Below are 21,261 nucleotides of genomic sequence, written 5' to 3'. Positions count from 1 at the left end.
AGATTTTAATCTACTTCTAAAGTCAATAATTGGGTGATTCTAAGAACCGGAAAGCCTAAGGTAAAAGGTTGACAACTTTCTCTAGCATTCTCCATCATTGCTCTGAGGATGATGGCATCCCAAAACAGCTTTAAGAAAATCACCTATTAGATTTCATTAAATTTGCTCATGTTTCTGTATAATTATGCACCTCATGTTCTGAGGAACATAGTCATGAATTACACAACTAAAACACATACACTGTTGACACAATAAAAGGTTCACAGAAAATAATCAACTATTTAAGATAATTGTATTATAGGTAAAGGACCCAATGAATGGGCTCATCAAGAGCCAATAGGCTATTGAAAGTCTTCACAGAGTACATGCTTTTTGTCTACAAAATCTCTGAAAGTATTATAACCGTCCATATTAGATGAAAAATTCCCTTAATTTAGTGGCCTTGGAATTCATATCTCTGCTCATCAGAGTCTGAACATGATTTAATAGAAAAAAATACTTTAAAATTGTCATCTGGTATAAAATACATCAGGGAAACTAGAATCAAAATAGTTTATATCAACTTTAGTTCTACAGGATTATATAGAACTAAAATTGAAATAAATTATATATTTAAAAATGTATAACTTCTCATGAATTTGTATGAAATTGGTGTTTTTCAGCTGCTTTAGAGGTTCTGAATTTCTTTTGCTGAGAGAGTCTGCTGTATATATTCAGCTGAGCCCAGGAGCACCAAGGACACCAGCTTAACAGGCTCTCTTTATAGTAAATGTAGCTGTTAAAATAGAAGACAGTCACATTAAAAACCCACATTCCATCAACATGATCTGATAGTCCCCGGGTCAATGAAGACTCTACTGTACCATCTTTGGGGAAGATTGTACTGGGCATGGATCACCTCTCAGGTTTTGAATTCACAGTGTATACAGCAAAAATGCTGCATATTTTCTAGAGGGTTTTCCATTTTGAAGTAAAGTCTTTCACGAAGAAAAAGCAAAATGAAGGCAATCAGAGTAGAAAAAAAACTAAATGTTAAGTGACTCTGAAAGTTCTTAGTTCAGCTGTATGGATCTTGCGCCATCTTACCAAGAAGCTAAATTAGCAAAGGATGAGCTGGGAAAGTCACAAGCAGTTTTTACAAGAAGTAGCCTCTAATCAACTACCTCTAAAGCACATAGTATAATAAAATGATTCAGTTAGTTACTCAAAAGTGGAATTTACGATACTTCTTAAGAGGATGTCTGTGGGAGATGGTGGAAGAAAACACAGTAAGCTGCACTTCTTTCGTGACCTTTTGCATAGTCATTTAAGCTAATTCTCAGACATATGAACAGGGAAAATGAGAGGTGACTGGAGGAACTAGAGAATGTGCACTGTGCCTTTTGTTAAAACAGATTAAAATAGAATGTAAATCAAAATAGTAACATTGCCACAATTTAGAAACACTTGCTGACAATGAATTCAGAAGACATAGAAGAATTGAGGTAAAGAGGGTTTATCATAAAACCCAATAGGTATATGGTAAATATATGATATACAAAAATATAGGAGTTCCCTGATGGCTCAGTGGTTTAAGGATCTGGCATTGTCACTGCTGTGGCTCTGGTTACTGCTGTGGCATGGGTTCAGTCCCTGGCCCGGGAACTTCTGCATACCATGGGCACAGCCAAAAAAATAAAAAATAAAATTAAAATAGAGTGGTTATATGGTAAATAATTAGCTATACAATTCCATATGAAAATCGATCCTGTAGTAAAAGTTCATATTTAGTTCTTATCTACAGAGGCAGATATAAATCTACGTATGAATTTGATTCTAGATAATATACTGAACCACCAAAAGAATGAGTTGGACTGAAAAACAGTCCTCAAAAGTTTAAATTCAATCTACTCAGGCATATTGGAGGAGAACCAGCCAAATGTTAGGAAGCATAAATGCTGGTTCACTGGGAAGAACTAAAACTTGTGATTCAGTACCTTGGGTTAAATACTTCCCCTTCCAAAGCCTCTTTTCAATGGTGCAGATATTACTGAAAAAGGTAATACTAACTTATAATTAAGTTAATCCTTTCTAAATCGAAGCAGCTGAAATAAAATGAGGGTAGCAAATATCAGATGGGGAGGTGGTAAACGGGAAGATGTTGAAAATAAGAAACACCAAAGAAACTGAGTTTGTGGAAATTAAAAAAAAAATGTGGATGCGCACAAGTGACAATTTTTACCAAACTTATATTCTTAGTTCCAACTTGCTCTGATAAAAGCACATTAGGAAAGAATTTGCATAGAAAAAGACCCCCACCCCCAGTTTTCCCACTTTAAGATCAGTGTTCTTGAACACAAATCCAGTATAGCACTTATACTCTACTGTCCTCTCAATACTACCCAATGCTAATCTGAAGCTTATAAGAGTCTCCCTTCTACTTATTTTTTCTGCTAGACATAAACAAATAAACAAAAATATATTTAAAGAAATACTGGCCAAAATTCTGAACTGCTCTGAGGAACATCAGAGTAGAAGGTGCAAACAGATAATTACGACAAGGCAGTCAAAATGAAATAGTCCAGAGGGTGTATACATAAGAACAAACAAGATGATCTGGATGCTTCCTCTCTTGAATAAAAACTAGCTATTGAAAAATAACTAGAATTCCCATAAAAGGATGAGTCCTACCTGGTTAATCAAATCTTACACAATTCTGAAGGTTTAGTTAAGTCAAGGAGGAAACATTAGGTAAAGCCTACTCTTACTTTAAATTTTTTCTGATCCTATGTTGACTTGAACAAACATTCAAGCGAATTATACCTCATCTACAGAAGGAAGTTTCAGTCAATATAGTTTCTTGGGGTCAAATGAGTAACTCTAAAACTCAATATTCAAAGAATTATTATTAATGTATTAATATTCACATAGGAAATCTGACAGCTGATTTTGGGCTCTGCGGCCTATCCAGTGACTTACATAATGGAAAACAGCACTGATATTATTTGCACATGATATCAAGCTAGGGTGTAGATCAACAAGGAAAGCCAAGAAATACCTAAAGAGATGTAGGTGACTTGTTGATTAGCAGTGATCAGCAAGTATCTATGCTTTCTAGACTAGCAAAATTCTGAATGGCAGAAGGCCACAGAGATTAAAGGGAAAAGGACATATTTGAAAATACAGAAAATAATATATATAGAAAATAATGAGTTTGGGATTAGGGACATGACAGTTTAACCAAACTCTGCCATATGTATTAGCCATCTTACTTTAGACAAATCAATTAACCTCCCCAAGTCTCAGAATTTTAATTTGTAAACTAGGGTTTAAATATATGATAGATTCTTACCAGTTTAAAAAATGAAAAAGCTATGGCTAAAAGTAGCTAAGGGAAATAGAAAAGATAAAGATTCTTCCTAACATATAAGAACTATAGGAATAAGAGTTTCTCTTGTGCCATAGCAGTTAAGGATCCAGCATTGCCCTCACAACGGCCTGGGTCACTTCTGTGGCGCAGGTTTGATCCCTGGTCAGGATACGTCCACATGCTATAGGGGTGGCCAAAAACCAACAACAAAACAAAACAAAACAAAATAATTATAATTATTTATAGTTAGTTCATATGAGCATTAAGTATCCTGCTATGGTTATAATCCTTTACTGGCCAGAGTAGTGGACAAATGCATTAAAAAGAAGGATGTTGGTAATGATTCTAAAAATTGTTGGTATTGTCTTCTTTCCTTTTGTCTATCATCCCTGACACTGTATTTAACTTTTTATTTTCCAGGCATGCTCAGGCATGATGGTTCACAGCTCCATAATATAAGTCTAGCACACATTTAAGTTGAAAAGTTCTCCTATTCCATTACTTCAACTTATAAAGAAAACAACTTTAAAAAAACACTGTGTTTGTAAGGGCTCCAATGCACATCCTTTGTTGATGTTTCATAGAGCAGTCAAAACAAAAAAACATACAAACTATACTTAAGAGGAGTAGATATTTCCTGAGTTACCTAAGCCTAAATTAAACAATCCATGAGTAGATGGTTCCTGTATTGCTCCTTGAAACTGGGATTTATATAAGTGATGAGCTTTGTTCCCCATCAGACACACACACACACACACACACACACACACACACAGAGAGAGAGAGAGAGAGAGAGAGAGAGAGAGAGAGAGAGAGAGAGAGATGTGGATCAGCTATCATAATGGACATCCCTGAAATAAAGCTCACAAACCTATAAAACTCATAAAAAGCACATGCATGAAATGACAGAATAGAGTGTGACTGTCAAATGTTGACTCAGTACCAGTTAAACCCCTTCTGGCTGCACTTTTTTATGATCTCCTTCTACACTAATGACACGGGAAGAAGAGAGAAACAAAAAAGGTTTTTAACCCTCCAATTATGTGAACCTCACAGACCACCAAAGAAGATGAAAGATTATTTATAACGTCATAACAATTTATCAGTTGGAGATTTTTTTTCATCAGCATAAGTAAAATATAAAAATAATGCACATGTTGAAGAACCTCTTCAACCTCTCAGTTTAACCCTTGTTTACTGAGATCTCCATTTTCTTCAAAAACCCCATCCACCTGGGTAATCTAACAACACAAAGGGGAGAGAAAGCTCTGTTGAAAATTGTTTATAAATTATGTACAAACACACACACATATTTTCCTCCAATAACAACAAAAGTGCAAGTTGAAGAAATCTTTTTCTTTGTTCTGGTCAAATGTTAATTTATCTGTTAGGGTAATCCTGAACACTTTGGTACTTTGAAATCTAATAACCTGCAGGAATATTTTTCCATTCATTTTCTCCATCAAATAATCATATATATGATTGAAAAGGTCCATAAATATTCTTTTGTCTTGTCATCTACAAAAAGGCCTTATCTAATCATAACTTTTCCCCTTCTAAATTCAAAGATTCTCCTAGCAGAGAAAATCATGAATTAGACCCCAAATTTTATTTCACAGTGTAATTTCCTTTAAGAGCCAGGTTCATGAAATGTTTCCTGAAGTGTAATTCTTGATAAATTTCATAGAAACTTAATTTCATCAGGAATCTGATTAAAGTGAAATGTGTTGGCAGGTTAAGTTTTCTTAAGAAGTATTATGAAGCTGAAGATACATGGAAACTGTTTCAAAGGAAATACACAGCTTCTATGAATTCAAGTCTTAATCTGGATGAATATATTTCCAAGATAGTTAAATGACTTGTGAAAAAAAAATCAATGAATCCATATTTAAGATTTTTAAAGAACTGATTTTATTTTGTTTTGTTTTGTCTTTTTGCCTTTTCTAGGGCCATACCCATGGCATACGGAGGTTCCCAGGCTAGGGGTCTAATCGAGGCTGTAGATGCCAGCCTACGCCAGAGCCACAGCAATGTGGGATCCGAGCTGTGTCTGCAACCTACACCACAGCTCACAGAAACACTGGATCCTTAACCCACTGAGTGAAGCCAGGGATCGAACCCGCAACGTCATGGTTCCTAGTCGGATTTGTTAAATGCTGAGCCACGATGGGAACTCCAAGAACTGATTTTTAAAGTGGAAGAAATATTGGACAGTAGATGATATATAATTAATTCTGCTTTTTATGAATGAAGAGAGAATTTGAGGAATAATGACCTGAGCACTTAGTCTGTGTTCCAGAAAAGAGAGACGTGGTTGTTACAGGATTAGTTAAGAGCACTTAGAAGAGGATGTGGTGACCAGAAGCAGCTAGCATAGATTCATTAAGAAAAACTACGTTGTAATGGTCTAGTTTCTTTTTCTCCAAAAAATTGGAAAGCAGACCAGGAAAGTTCAATTGCCATAATATTTTGGACTTAATTCAGCTTTAGGTTATGGTCCTATAAATATCCTTGTGGTCTTAATGGAGAAATTGCACAGGACCTTGAAAAAGAGTTGAAGAGGAGATCACCAATCTCTGTCTTTAGATATCTGAAGAATCTCCATGTTTAACAAGAATCAAGATCTGTTATTTGTGAAAGAGATAGGATTTGGCCATGTGCAGTCAAGAAAGAGAATACTGACCAATGGTTACAAGTGACCATGTAAAAGATATGAAGCACTGAAAAAAAGAATCATCTAAAAGAGCTGTCTATCCACTGGGTGGGCTGTCATAGGATGCAAAACATTTCACCTCCCTGGAGGTTTCTAAGTATTAGGCATAGGATTACCGCCTGGCAATTCAACATCAGATGACAGGTTGAATTAAGGCCCCTTTTCATTTTCTTTCAATTCCATGTCCCACTTGACTGGAGTCCCTCAAACAAAACTAAAAATTTTTTTGTCTTTTTTTTTTTAAGGGCATATGGAGGTTGCCAGGCTAGAGGCTGAATCAGAACTAAAGCTGTCAGCCTACACCACAGCTACAGCAATGCAAGATCCAAGCCACATCTGCAACCTACACCACAGTTCGTGACAATGCCAGATCCTTAACCCACTGAGTGAGGCCAGGCATCGAACCTGTGTTCTCATGGATACCAGTCGGGTTTGTAACTGCTGAGCCACCATGGGAACTCCCAAAACTAAAATATTTTGACAAATGTATAAAACCATAAGTGGTATTTCTCTATCCATGACGATTATTGCCTCAGGGGTTGTTATTATGTTTCAAAATGCAAAGGCACTCCCCTCAGATTAAGAATTCTATAATCATTTTATTAAATTCAAAGATGATATTTGAGATTATGAAACAAAAAATAAAAATATGATTATTGAAATAAATTTTGTGAAGAAACTGTCAATATTCAGATTACAGATTTAGGTACATTGTGAAAGACACAGAGTTATATATCCAAATTCAACATTATTGCCATGGAGAGGAAGAAGTCATTGAGGTCTGAGGGTGTAATGTACAGAAAAGCCACTCAGAGGAATCTATAGAATCATTCACAAATCATCCACCAAGAAGATACACATGGATAATATCATGGTAAAATACTGGCCCTTGCTTACTTGTCCCAGTGTTGCTTAGGATGTGTATATGTGCAAGAGGGAAGTTGTAGGAGAGGAAAAAAACTAAGACCTGTGTTTTCAAATGTCTGTAGGTATGTTCAGCATTCAGCCAAAAATCTGAAAAAGATGTTGTGGTGAATGCATTAAGATGTGGTACATACATACAATGGAATACTACTCAGCCATAAAAAAGAATGAAATAATGCTATCTGCAGCAACATGGATGCAACTAGAGATTATCATACTAAGCGAAGTGAGTCAGAAGGAGAAAGACAAATATCACATGATATTACTTATATGTGGAATCTAAAATATGGCACAAATGAACCCATCTACAAATCAGAAATAGACTCATGGACATAGAGACAGACCTGTGGTTGCCAAGGGGGACAGAGGAGGGAGTGGGATGGACTGGGAGTCTGGGGTTAGTAGATGCAAACTACTAGATTTAGAATGGGTAAGCAATGAAGTCCTACTGCACAGCATAGGAAACTATATCCAGTCTCTTGGGACAGACCATGACGGAAGATAATATAAGAAAGGGAATGTATACATACATATATGTATGACTGGGTCACTTTGATGTATAGAAGAAATTGGCACAACACTGCAAATCAACTATACTTAAGTAATTAAAAAAAGGGACATTGCTATTGCAAGCCAGAGCGGCTACAGATACTGTGCATACCAAGTCAAATCAGAGGGGTTAATGTGAGAAAAATAGGAGGCCAACAAAGAGAAACAATAGAATTCACAGCCTACACAGGATGTCTGGTAGGTGAGAGGAACACACAGATATAAATACAAAACTGGACTGTTGTCTGATGATAACTGTTCTGTAAATAAAGGGTTGCTCAGCTACAGGAACATTCAGAATCTTTCTCTTTAATTTTCCTTTTCATGGGATAAAGGCTATGAAAGTGTCCACATTCTTATAAATGTAGGCTCAGTAGCCAGTAGTTACCTCAGTTAAATAAATATAATTGGTCTGTTTTAAAGAGAAATGGTTTGGTTCAGAAATAGTGGGTGTGACAAACAGAAACAGGCGTATCAGGGTTATAGATCATTTTTCAATTAATTGTGGTAGTTTTAGGGCAAAAAAGGTAGATTAGAATAGATGTTTAAAATCTCATTTTAATGAACAGCTAAAACTTCACATGTTTTATGAAAGTGGCTATGAGAAGCAAAATAAATAAGATTGAACATATTCTTTCTATTTCTTAGCTCATTCTCTAATGAAGGGGGCTGGTACTTGGTGAAGAAAGACCTAGAAAGGGAGCAGAAACAGGAAAAACAAAGAATTGAAAAAAGATGCACAAATTGTAGAGATGCTGATTGATTAAAGGAGACTTTGGTGATAAATCTTCAAAAATATACTAAATAATACACATGACCAACACTGGGTATAAGCTAATCAAACAAACAGGCACTGGGTTACTTTCTTGAACTTCTTCAGCATGGATTATTAGAAAGAGACTGAAATTTGAGCCTGAGGACCTTGGCTTAAAAGCTGATCAACCACATGAATTCCTATAATGATCTCACATCTCAAGTTTTTTTTATTGTTCAAAGAGAGGAATACTGTTCTACTTATCCTATAGTAAAAGACAAAACTGATGTGAAAGCAGTTTGAAGAAGGTAACATACAAAATAAATACCAAAAGCTATTATTACTTCCGTGACTCAAAATGAAGTCTTTCTCAATGGTACAAGAGGAGGGAAGGTATAATCGGAAAAATTCAAATAAGCCTTTTGAAAAAAATGCTAAATTCAGACTATTTTCTTCAAACTTTTTAATCCATATTGTTAAAGTCTCTTGCAATAAATGACAATAGAGAATGCAAGACATCTACTAACTTTAAGAAGGTAATTATACAAAAGCCTCTTGGATTATTTCAGTGCCTTTAATGTCTAACTGTCTTGAAGGAGGAGGAAGGAGCAAGAGGGAAGGGAAAGAAAGACCATCCTTAACAGACCAAGTTTTTAAAAATTACAGTTCTGTTTCCAATCTGCAAATAAGTTCATTTGTATCCTTTTTTCAGATTCCACATATAAGTGATATCAGATACACTGTGGTATATGGAATGACTGACCAATGGGGATGTGATGTACAGCACAAGGAACTCTACTCGATATTCTGTAATAATTTATATGGGAAAAGAATCCGAAAAAGAATGGATGTGTGTATATACATATAACTGAATCACTTTGTTGTACAGAAGAAATTATCACAACATTGTAAATCAACCATACTTCAATAAAATTTAAGTAAACATACTTGTAAAATAAAAAAAAAACAAAAACAAAAACCAACAACAAAAAAAACCCTTCTGGTCCAACATCAAAAGTGGTTCTTATTTTACTTATAAAAATTTTGAAAAAAAAAATAAAAAATGTGGTCATGTAGATTTACAACCCCATACCTTAGCATAATTATCATTGCTGCTGCCTCTAGCTTTTTATCTATGCACTCTGGACATGTACTTTTAAAATATCTAGATCATTCTCCACGCAGTGTTTTCAAACCTGCTTTTTTCAGAAAGACTAATTGTGAGCATGTCCTCGTATCTTTAAATGAATAGACAATTTCAATCACCAGGCCAGTGAGTGTCTATCCGAAAGCCCAATTTGGCATGCCCTATGTGTCTCATTTTATTGGACCATCCTGCACTAACCCCTCTACCAGAATGATGTAAAGAACACAAGACTCTCTGTTTGAAAACATGCACAGCTTTTCTAGGCTTGAAAATTAAACCATAAAAAGTTTACTGGAAAAAAAAAAAAACCTTTAAAAAGCTCCTTAAAAACTCACACCATAATTGCTCCCCACCAAGCGTGGGCACTTGCTAGCTGCAAGTAGTGGCACTGTGACAAATGTAGCAAAACTGAAAGCAGGCTATACTAAGAGAAAGGAAAAGTCTTCCACTGGCCATCTGTGAAAATAAGGCATGTGGCCATTAAATGCAGAGGCTGTAAATATACACAAACTCCATGAAGCAAATGGCAAAAAAGGACTAAACTTCAAGCTCAAACAAATCAAAATGTTTAATGCATAGTTACCACTGCTGGACGAAAACAGCTCTGATCTTTGCAGTCTGCAAACTCGGCATGTATTTCAATTAAATACCCCCAAAAAGAAAAGAAAGAAAAAGAAAGAAATGAAAAGACACAGAAGAAAACCATCTGGAACAAAAGGCTATAGACAGCCTATACTCAATTTCTAGAAACAAACAGCCCCTTTAACTTGCACCAGCCTGTTGAGAATGTCGATTGGAATTATTGAAAGGCTGACATATAGAGTGATGGATGGGTGATGACATAATACCTATTTGCCTTTTTGTCATGGTCTTTGAAAACTGGCTGCTCTGTGCTGATAATATTCACTAAGGGGTTTTCCTCTCCCCTCCTGTCCCATAAGAAGTGTTCCCTAGCTAAGACAGAGAATTAAGAAGGTTTTATGAATGAAAAACAAAAGAAAAGAAAACCTAAGGATCAAATGCCAACTTGCACATAAAAAGCTGGTCCAGATTTTCTAATAATTAGTTGCCTAGAAAGCAGTTCTCTATTCATTTTATAAAAATTTTCAGAATAGATTCCAATAATAAAAAGGCAAATATTCAACTTCCGATTCTCTATATCTTTCAAAGTCACTAAATAAATAACTACATGTAAACATAGAGATAAAATATTTACACTCATTTTTATAGGGAGAAAATATTAATCATTTGAGTTATTTTAATTTGCTCCGAGGTAAATTCTAAGCAAAGGATTTAAAAGTTTGGAGACATTTTTGTTTGACTAAAACACATACATACATGCTCTCCCACAACCTGAGAAAAAGCTTCTGTTTTTTTACACTGCTGCAATGATCTATCTTATTTCCTCCTAAACGATTTACCTAACATACCTTCTTCCTTCATGGAGTTTTTTCTCTAACCACTGAAATGTCTAGTTCTAATTTGACATCTCTAATTCATTTAGCTAAAGGCTACATCTACAAAAACCATCTATAAATCATTAATTAATTGTAGTGTCTGCCATTGAATGCAAAGGCATGAGTTCCTTCATATTCACTTTTTCAAAGGAGACCTGTAATTCACAATTCCTCACATGCCTTCTCCTAATCTAAGAAAAAGCACATGTTAGATAATGCTGAACTAGATACACTGTGTCAGTTTCTGAAGAGTTAACACTGCTGGCCCCATCCATCACATGGCCAGCGAAGCATCAGGAAAGAATGATGGATGTAAAATTATTACAGGGCTGCCATCGGATACACTTACTGCCATTTGTAACTAATGCTGGGACTGACACAGTTTTTTTTCATTATTAAACATCCGCATTAAGTCAACATTGGTCACTGTCATTTCATGTTTGGCACTCTGTTAAAGGAAAGGAAAAGAGTAGACAATGGCAGAAAAGAGAATGTTTTAATGGAAGAATTTCCAAGTGCCAGGGTAATAAAATTCACCTTTGTTCACCAAGTCCATCCAGTAGTATGTGAGAAGGCTTCTTATGAATATGACTGATACCAAAAAGGGAAACTAGTTTCAGTACTGAGTAAATCATCATTTAAAATACACATATTGCTCACTAAATTTTCATTTTATTCTGTGGAAATTTGCAAAGTATTTTCATAGAACTTCAGAAGGAAAAGTAAAACATTTTCCCAGCTATTTTTTTTTGGCGGGGGGAGCATCACTCATGGCATGCAGAAGGTCCTGGGCCAGGGACTGAACCTGCACCATTGCAGTGACCTGTGGCACAGCAGTGACAATGCCAGGTCCTTAACCTGCTGAGCCACCAGGGTACTTCCTGGCTGTTCTTATTTGCAGTTATGGATAAATTCATAGCATGTGTAGGGTTTTGATTTCAGGTATATTTCAGGCCATTAATGATTGATGAATAAATTTTCTACCTTAAGAAATATACGCACATATTTGTATGTTTATTTTTGTGATATCTATTTTATGTACAAAAAGCAATACAAAAGTTGGCCTTAGCATGTGTGTGTAAACATACAGTCACTGATTTAACGTGGCATCAGGCAATGTTTTCTTGTACACATACTTGTAAATTAATTCTTCCTGAAAAAAGCTATAAGGCCCTGGACATGTAACAGCGAAGAGCAAAAGTAGTTAGAAACATGACTACAAATATAAGATAATTCAAACAAACCAATGTTATGAAGGACATATTGGAGAGTTTTGATACCATTTTTATAATGTAGGTGTTGCTGACAGTGGCCTTTTCCTACCCAGTAACCATTTTGGTTCCTGACAATATAATCTTGGATCCTAAGATATCCCTTAGATGTGATGGTGATCTGGCTGTGACCTCTGTCACCTCACTGATCACCAGGGTTGATCTGGCTGATCTGGTTGGCTAGAAAGGTGTCCCCTTCCTCCCTCATGGCTCCATGAATATCCCTCCTGGAGCTGTAAGCTTGGTGGAAAAGGACACCCCTCCCCAATATGGAGGACCCTTCTCTGGTCAAGGGTATATGAGTAGCTGTGCTTCCATCAGAACCTACAAACAGGCTCTCAAGATCAATTTGTAGGAGAAAGTGGGCTGGTTAACCTTCCAAAGCCAGACTCTAGACACTTCCAAATGAGAGGCAGCATGTGACATTCTGCCTTTCTTTAATAAAAAAAAAAAAAAAAAAAAAAAAAGAATCCTTTGCTCTCAGGAAAGATGAGATAAGGTCTCTCAATTCAGTACCAGAAAATAATCCATGATCAATTTAAAGCAGTCTCTCTTCCTTGGCCAGTAGCTGCCATCGCAATAATGTGCAGATGACCCAGCTCTACCCAAATGAGATACTGGTGGATGTCTTCTTGAGGGGTACAGTACAGTGAAATGTCCCTATGTGAATGAAGACTGAATGTTAGTGGAGAAAAAAATAACTTCTCCTTTCTGAGTCAGCCTGCCTTCCTGGGATAGATGTGGGTGCAACAACATTTTGTGATTTCAACCTGGACATCACTGAGCTGATAAACTAATGCCACCAACCTCCAACACCTGAACTTCATTATGTGCTAAAAATTCATCATGATTTGTTGACACTACTGTATTTAGATATCCTCATACATGTCATTAGAAACGTTTCTAACGGATATTAGAGCATGGCCATCATCTTCCCAGGACAATGACATGGGGAGTGAGGGGAGTCATCAGGGAAACTTCTGGTCTATTCCTCCTTTCAAGGCACGGGGTGGGTCTCCATTGCATTCAAGTTGCCTGGTGGGATGAGGATAAAAACTGAGGTTTTTATGATCTCCTATTAGGTAAGGATACCTTCAAACATGAGGGCAGAACCTGAGTATGGACTGATCAAAACTGTGCCATTTGCCATGAGGGTGTGAGTGAAGCAAAGTAGGTGGTTTTAACAAAATAAATGTATGAGGGTCTTCTTCTGATTCTTCCTACCTGAGAAGCTTACTTACTCATCCATAACACTAATCTGTAGCCAAGCTGTGTGGTAAAAGATAACATTATTTGAATATACAATCAGGCTATAATTAACCAGAGATGACAATTATAAATAACACTGTGTCCCAGAGTTTCCAAGAAACCTGACACACACAGTTCTTGGGTATGTTGAAACACTTCCAAGAAAAGTAAAGAAATGAAAAATCTTTTAGAAATCTTCAATTAAAATGTGTTTCAGTACAAATGACTTTCATTATGTGTTTTGGTACATATGACTGGAAAACATTTGTCCCTAACTTCACACCTCTAATTGTTTTCACTGCCCAATTACAGCTTTTCAGAATTAAGACATTTTAGTTGAGATGAGCATGTTGGTCATTTGAAATGTGAAGAAAAGTTAATGTGTATAAGGCTCGTATGCTCAAGAAAACACATCTCTACTACAGGTTTCCAATTATCTGGATCTTCATCGTGCTAACCCTCTTTAGACTGACGGAAGGCATCTGCCAAATTACTTTCCCTTCCCTTTCTTTTCTCTCAGCTCCTTTCCGTCCTTCTCTCTCCTTCATCTCCCTGACTCCTTACAATGATTTCACATACTCTCAGGGTTGAGGAAGTTGAGAGTATTGTTTTAAGAGAGAAAAAACATCCTTCTTGGAGTTTCTGCTGTGACACAGTGGGATCTGCGGCATCTCTGCAGCACCAGGACAGAGGTTTGATCCCTGCCTGGCACAGTGGGTTACAGGCTCTGGTGTTGCCCAACCTGTGGCATAGGTCCCAGCTGTGGCTTGGATCCAATCCCTGGCCTGGAACTCCATATGCCGGGGGGTCGCCAAAAAGGAAAAAAGAAAATGTCCTTCTTTGGGGATTCAAATGATGTGAGAAGATGATAGTGCAAACTATAAGAGGAATTTACTGTATATTGCATTTATGTCTCTTCTTGGGAACTGTGAAGCAAAATTTCAAACCAACTACTGACCTAACTATGCTCTGGCCATGGATAAAGGTGGATGATTATAAAAATCTATTAAAAAGGTATTAGGAAAACAACAATGCAATATGTTTAGTGATGTCACTTTATGTGGGAAAACAAGCAGCTGCTTTTGTGGGGGTCAGGCATGTAATGAATTTGATAGGCTCAGCAATATAGGGTCTTAATTCAGTTCCTATAGGAACTCATACACATAACTATGTCATGATTAATAGTCAAAATCTTAATTATATCTAAAGTCTAACAAAGGCAGAGGACATACTTCCTTGTTCAAAACAGTACCTTGAGTACACAGCGCCATCCCTAATACATATGGGTGCTGGTGTTGAATAATGACTAATTAAAAGATACAAATTTGATATTATTTCATTCCCATGAGTCACACAGACATAGACTGATCATTAATTTGGTAGAAAAGTCAGCTACCCTAGTTCAACAGGAAAATGCAGCCACAGTAATACCTGCTTCTAACAGAGCTTCAGTCTCAAGTGTCAAGGGTAACACAGGGATGAACTCATTTGAATCCTTCTGCTGAAAAGGTTTACTTACACATTACAAGAGTTTGCCAGACAGTCCCAATAATGGATGGATACCTTTTCATATTTTACAATTACAATGATACAATTTCAGATTTTAAGATTTTCACTTAAAAACCCATAAAAATAAAAGACGATAGTCGAAGATGTAACTCAGTTGCATTCACAGTGCATGGTGAAGAGATCTGCGAGCATAAACTTCTTAAGAATGGAGACATCTTAATTGGCCAACAGATTTTGGCAGGTATTACTTCAAAAATGGATTCTTACAAGAGTTATTATAATTCTACCAAAAAAAAAGAAAGAAAACTGAAAGCAGTAGTTTTCAACAGAGGCAACTCTCACCCTCGCAACTCAAACAGGAGGTGCTAATCAGCGAAATAAAATAAAGTCTGATTGTGGAGGTGGAACAATAAGTGGAAATAAGGTCCCTAACAATGGATGGCTATGGAATAAAATGAATGCAGATGGCTCCACTCCTGTTACTTAATCAAAAGGCTGAGCAGAGTCACTGGAGCCGGCAGAAAGTCATGTGTTAGAACAACAGCTGATCTGTATTAGAGAAGATTAACTCGCAGTGCCATGGTGGAGGGCCCAGGATTATTTTATGTACTTCCATTGCCTTACAAGCCGTCAGCACAATTATTGCCCTCCGATGTGAATGACTGATCTGTAACCACAGCTAAACAGCATGCTGCTTAGGGGCCTAGGAGCTTCATGAAGATGAATTTCCATACCATCAAAGTGCTTTTAATGGGCTCCCTGATCCAACCACAAGGCCTGTTTTGCAAGTATACAGAACTCAGGATGAAGGCTTCCTGTCCAAAAGGATTTGGTCGGTTGTCACTTGACAATTCCCAGCCAGCACAGGGGAGGAGAGGGGGGAGATAGGTAGAGTTGTCTCTGCTTTGGAGGATTAAAAAAAAAAAAAAAAGGGTACAGATGCTTGCTGAATGCAACCAACTGCTGTATCCACAGCTGAATTCAATGCGCTTAACAAATAACGGCAATTTAGCTATGCTTGCGAGGAATAGCTTGAGTCACTTTGCATTAGCATCTGGCTGAGTGTTAAACTCATTTCTACATGGGGTGCACAGAAAAGGAATTTCTGTTCAAGCATCCTTTCAAGAATGTTTAAATATTTGAATATAAATTCCTTTATGCTTGCTATCATTCCTTCTTAGAGCTGTCACTTCGCTTTTCCCTTTCCCTTCTGGTGCTTAGCTAGAAAATTTTTGTGCCCTTCAAGCTGCTCCAGTGTGGCTCTTCTTATGTTGAGACTGCAAGGGATGTATACTTGACCATGCTTTGCTCTCTCCCTTCCAGGAACAGAACAGAATTGAAATCTTTTCTCCATCCTTTTGACCCATGTTTGGACCAGAGTAAAGTATAGCTGTGACAGGATCACACCTTCACCATGCAAATTGCTAGCTTCCTAGAGATTAAATGTAAAATTCCATATAAAACCTAGGAAACCTGAAAGCTATCCAAGTCAGCAATCTGTTCATTCTGGACAATACTGTTTTGACTCATAAGCTTCCCATGATGATTAACTTTCAAATTATTACTAAATAGCTGATCATTTTTTCTCTTATCTACTATATCTATTTAGCTACAGGAGTGTTAGCAAAGGGAGTTCAGTAACACTTTAAAATTTCAATTAGGGAGTTCCTGTTGTGGTTCAGCAGAAACCAATCTGGCCAGTAACCATGAGGACACAGGTTCAATCCCTGGCCTCACTCAGTAGGTTAAGGATCCGGCATTGCCATGAACTGTAGTACAGGTTGCAGATGTGGCTTGGATCTGGCACTGCTATGGCTGTGGCGTAGGTTGGCAGCTATAGCTCTGATTCAACCTCTAGCCTGGGAACTTCTATATGCCATGCATATGGCCCTAAAAAGACAAGGAAAAAACTACAAAATTTCAATTAAAGCTATCAACTATGACCACAAGAAGTACATGACTCCAAGCATTCTATAATCACACAATATTTTCTGAATAAAATACAGCGTAGTTTAGACAAAATAGTTTGAAATTAGTATACCTCAGATAAATCTGAAGTTTCATCGGGCTTAGGTATAATAATGTCCATGTTTTAAAGTGAAAACTTTGTTTTACAATAAAGTCAGACTTTCTAGTTGTGTAGTCACCTAAAACTTGACAGTCCTTTGCACTGGAAACATATTATGACAAGCTCAGGATCCTAGATACTTAGACTATGAGCATGGGTATCATCCAAGCTTATGCTACTTAAAGAAGATTCAGCATTTTCAAATCCAGCTCATCCCCAAATACAAGCTGAGCATCTCTGTGAAGCAAAACTTTCACTCAGACTCAGATGTTTCAAATGCCACTTCATTTTAATACAAACTGATGGCAGAAAAGGGGATATTCATTGTCCATAAGGTTTGGAGATGGATAGAAGAGAATTATAACGCTTCTCATTTCCAGATGGTTCTGATTAGGACAGGCAGGAAGAGTGCTGGATGGACAGAGGGCAAAGGGAGGGAGAACCATCATTCTGAGTATGGTGAGAAGATCAAAAGATAACGAAGAAAAACATTCAGGCAATTTAAATTTGGGGGGAAAGTCACTTATTTTAGGAACTAACCTTTTCTGTCCGGCAGTTATTGAGACCTAGACTATTCACAACAGCCACCTTCCCATCAAGCACCTGTTGTTCCCGTCGAAGCTGCTCCTTCATCTGCCGAGCTTCCTGGATTGCCTTGGTGACAGCATCATGGTCATTTAAATAACCTGAGGACATAACAGAACAAAGGCTATGTTTTGTACATATGCACAGATAGGTTAATCTGTAACCATAAAATCACTTCTTTTTTTGGGAATGGCTAGTGTCTGGAGTGTAATAATTTCTCAATGGAATCAGTTGAAAATGAATGAATGGATGAATACTTGATGATGACTGATTACAGGAGTATGGTGCCAAATGGTTGCTATCAAAACATAATATTTAAGCGAAATATAGTTGTTCCCACGTGTTTGGAAAGAAGTTTAGAATATAAATTTTAAACAAACTTTTTTTCAGTTATCTGAATATTCTGTAGTGCAAAACTACGATCTATGATTTTTTTTCTTCACAAGGATCTTTGGAACATAAACCACAGGATACAGGTATTGATAATTATCACTATTAATTACTGACACTCTCATAGTATTAGAAAGGTCAGTTTGGAGTTTGAGTTTGCCACTATTAGGTTGGTTATACACAGTAGGAACAAATCATTATTAACTGATTCTAAGAAGGGCCTTTTCCCCCTGTATCCATCCATCTGCAGTGAAATAAACCACAGGTGGCAGTGGCTTGTTACAGATATGAACTTGCAACAGTTAAGAGGCTAACTTTCAAAGCATAGAATGTAACCAAGCACCTATAATCATTTGATAAGAATTTTGGCTATGGGGTAACTAGAGTCACAAGAATTCACACTCTTTTTTTTTTCTTTTTTCTTTTTAGGGCCGTATCTGGCACATGGAGGTTCTCAGGCTAGGGGTCGAATTGGAGTTACAGTTGCTGGCCTACGCCACAGCCAGAGCAACTCGAGATCTGAGCTGCATCTGCAACCTACACCACAGCTCCCAGCAATGCTGGATCCTTAACCCACTGAGCGAGGCCAGGGATCGAATATGCATCCTTATGGTTCCTAGTTGGATTTGTTTCCATTGCGCCACAACAGGAACTCCAGGATTCATCCTCTTAATAAGACTGTCAAATGACCAACTTGTGTCTGCAACCCCACAATCCAGTCAGTTCAAAAAAAAAAAAAAAGCCAAGGTATTTCTTTTAAAGAATAACAGGTGTAAGGAGAAAAACCTAATTTTTGACTTAATTTTCACACTGGCCATTTATTTATTTGATGATGATAATCTGCCTGATTTTAGGGTGGAATACCAATGGGAGGGGATTGTTTTGCAAATATTAAAAGGAAAGCTAATATATCATCTTTCACTCTCCCTATCTTTTAACTAGGGCATAAAATGGCATAAACTGAATCTATAATATGAAATTGCCCAGAAAAGGGACTTGTTTGTGACATGAGGCTAAATCTAACCAGATCCATTGGTGAATTGTGACAGATGGAGGGACTGTGAGACAGAAGGCAGGCACTAATCACACATAAAATGACCGGCTTGCCTCAACATGTTCCATGGATTCCAGCAAACTTTACACCCTAATCCATTTTTAGAACAAAAAACATCTGGGCCATAAATCCTCTAATCTGCCAAAACACGCTATTAAATCCCATGATTTGTTGAAAAACACTAAGATTAAAGAAAGGAAATATAAAATGGCTAACTGCCGTGTTAGGAAAGTGTTATTAATACTCTTTCTTTGTCTCAATTATGAATGTTCTGGTACTAAAGAGCCTTGTCTAATCACGTCAGATTACACATCCTCATCGTACCGCTAGACTCTTCTATCTGATCTGCTGATTGCCAAAAAAACAGAGAATACTTTCTTGCTGCTTAAACATCTCTATTGAAGAGGCTGATGTCAGATTAGCGCAGTGCTTCAGTGCCGGAGGGCGTCTAAATGATCCGTGTCTTTCCCCCCTTACTATGCACAGACTGAACCCCATCCTCTGATCTCCTTGAGGCAGAAAGATAAGTTCCAGGGTAGGGGAGAGAAAGGGGGGCCTTGGGAGCTACTGTAGATTTTGTTTTTCTGAGCTTAATTCATTGGAACATATTCAAAAAGCAGAACATCCTTGCTTATTCTGAATACAATACGAATCATCAATAACTGCACAGACCTAGGTCTGGCCTTTAGGGTTCACACCTACTTTAAATTAGGGTTGTTTTTGACCTTACATTATCCTCAACACCCTGGCTTGGTTCTCCTGAACAACCTTCCTAATACATTATTCTTGAACTCATGCTCTTCATGAACACTACTACTCTAGAAAGAAATGCAGCTCTTAAATTACAGTGATGGTCTTGGTATATGTTCATTTAGTACAAAGATCTTAAAAGGATCAGCCTGATTTTCCTATCCTCTAACCCCTGTTTCTGGACGACCTGGTACCACACGTTTTTGTAGTCTGTTCAGCTTTTCCAGAGCACAAATATATTTGAAATGGTTTGGCACATGGCACTGAATAAAAGTATGAATTCTTTTTGCTTTTTAGGCACTGCCAAGATAACACTCTGTAGGAAAATGATTAATATAGATGCAAAAAGGATGCAAATTACCACGGGGGTGAGTAACTGACAGACATACATATGTTCTGTAAGGGCTATTTCCAATGTGAGGTGTGTGTTCGGGTGCAGGTGGAAATAGGTATTCACTTTAAAATCAACATTCCTGCTTTTAGAGGCTTGAGTTTTAGCTAACATGCTGTATGGAATTCTAACATGTATCTGCTCTGTTAAATCATAAAGCCATTTATATATCACAGAATTGAATCACAACAGGACTGTTTGCTGGTTCTTGATGTTTTGCTCTCATCGCTGTCACCAACTTCGCAGTCTTGCTGATGCCCTCTCTCAGTAACTGGCCTCACCTCCAATTTCAGAAAGAACAGTAAGGCCACACTCTCACCTTCCTTCCTCACACCGACTTGTATCCCAAGCTGGCTTCAAATCTTGTCTCCATCCATACCCACTGCTTCTCCCTGTTTCACTGAAAATAGTGCCACTACTTTTACTCAAGGCAAATCTCCTAAACTTGTTCTCTAGATTCTTTTACCTCTCTCCCGGTTATTCTCTTTCACATCATCCACTTGAACTTCTCTATCATCCTACTACCTCAGCTTATAAGTACTTCAGATTCTTCTCCTGAAATAAGCAAATAAAGCCTCTTTCTCATCTCTATGTTGCCCTCTGTTTCCAATCCTGCCTCTTTATCTTCCAATCCAAGCTTCTCAAAGATTCCTATCCCACTCTCCAACCCGTCCTCATTCTTCCATTCCTGCTCCAATCTTATTTCCACTCCCTTTGCTCTTTCAAATGCCAAATCCATGGGACACGTTCCATTCCTGGCAGAAACAGCACTGACAATCCCCTTGTTATAGAAGCTCCCTACATCCTTCTTTTTCATCATAGCACCGAATGCCTGTCTCTGACTCCTCCATCTTTATATTCTTGCCTGAGATCCTTTCTTAATTTGCTCCTTAGATTTGGTCCAAGGTTTTAGTCACCAGGGGGAAAAAATGTGTTTTGGAGTTGGATAAGCCTGAATTACAATTCTAACTTTGCTACTTACTAGCTATATAAATTGTACATACTGTTTTACTTTTCTATATCTCACTTGTCTTATGGGTTAAATAGAATCACCTCACTAGATAAGCATGACTTTGTAAGATTAAATTAGTTAACATGGTGT

At 37.3% G+C, this 21,261-nt stretch overlaps 1 protein-coding gene across 22 annotated transcripts in view; it reads right to left on the bottom strand.

Annotated features, from left to right (window-relative positions):
- The window catches only part of SOX5 (SRY-box transcription factor 5), a 527,302-nt gene that overhangs the window by 17,821 nt on the left and 488,220 nt on the right, over nucleotides 1-21,261 (bottom strand). For all 22 annotated transcript variants that reach the window (XM_084956582.1, XM_084956577.1, XM_021092957.2 and 19 more), the window contains one exon: nucleotides 17,530-17,675. In XM_084956582.1, the coding sequence (XP_084812708.1) occupies nucleotides 17,530-17,675 (146 nt within the window). The remainder of the gene's footprint in view (nucleotides 1-17,529; nucleotides 17,676-21,261) is intronic.

Source organism: Sus scrofa, chromosome 5, assembly GCF_054392235.1.
Source record: "Sus scrofa isolate SSC_HxYL_T2T_F1_AM1 chromosome 5, Sscrofa_HxYL_maternal_Yorkshire_Landrace_v2.0, whole genome shotgun sequence".
NCBI lineage: Eukaryota > Metazoa > Chordata > Mammalia > Artiodactyla > Suidae > Sus > Sus scrofa.
Note: the sequence above shows the minus strand (reverse complement) of the source record. Positions and strands in the feature narration are given on the sequence as shown.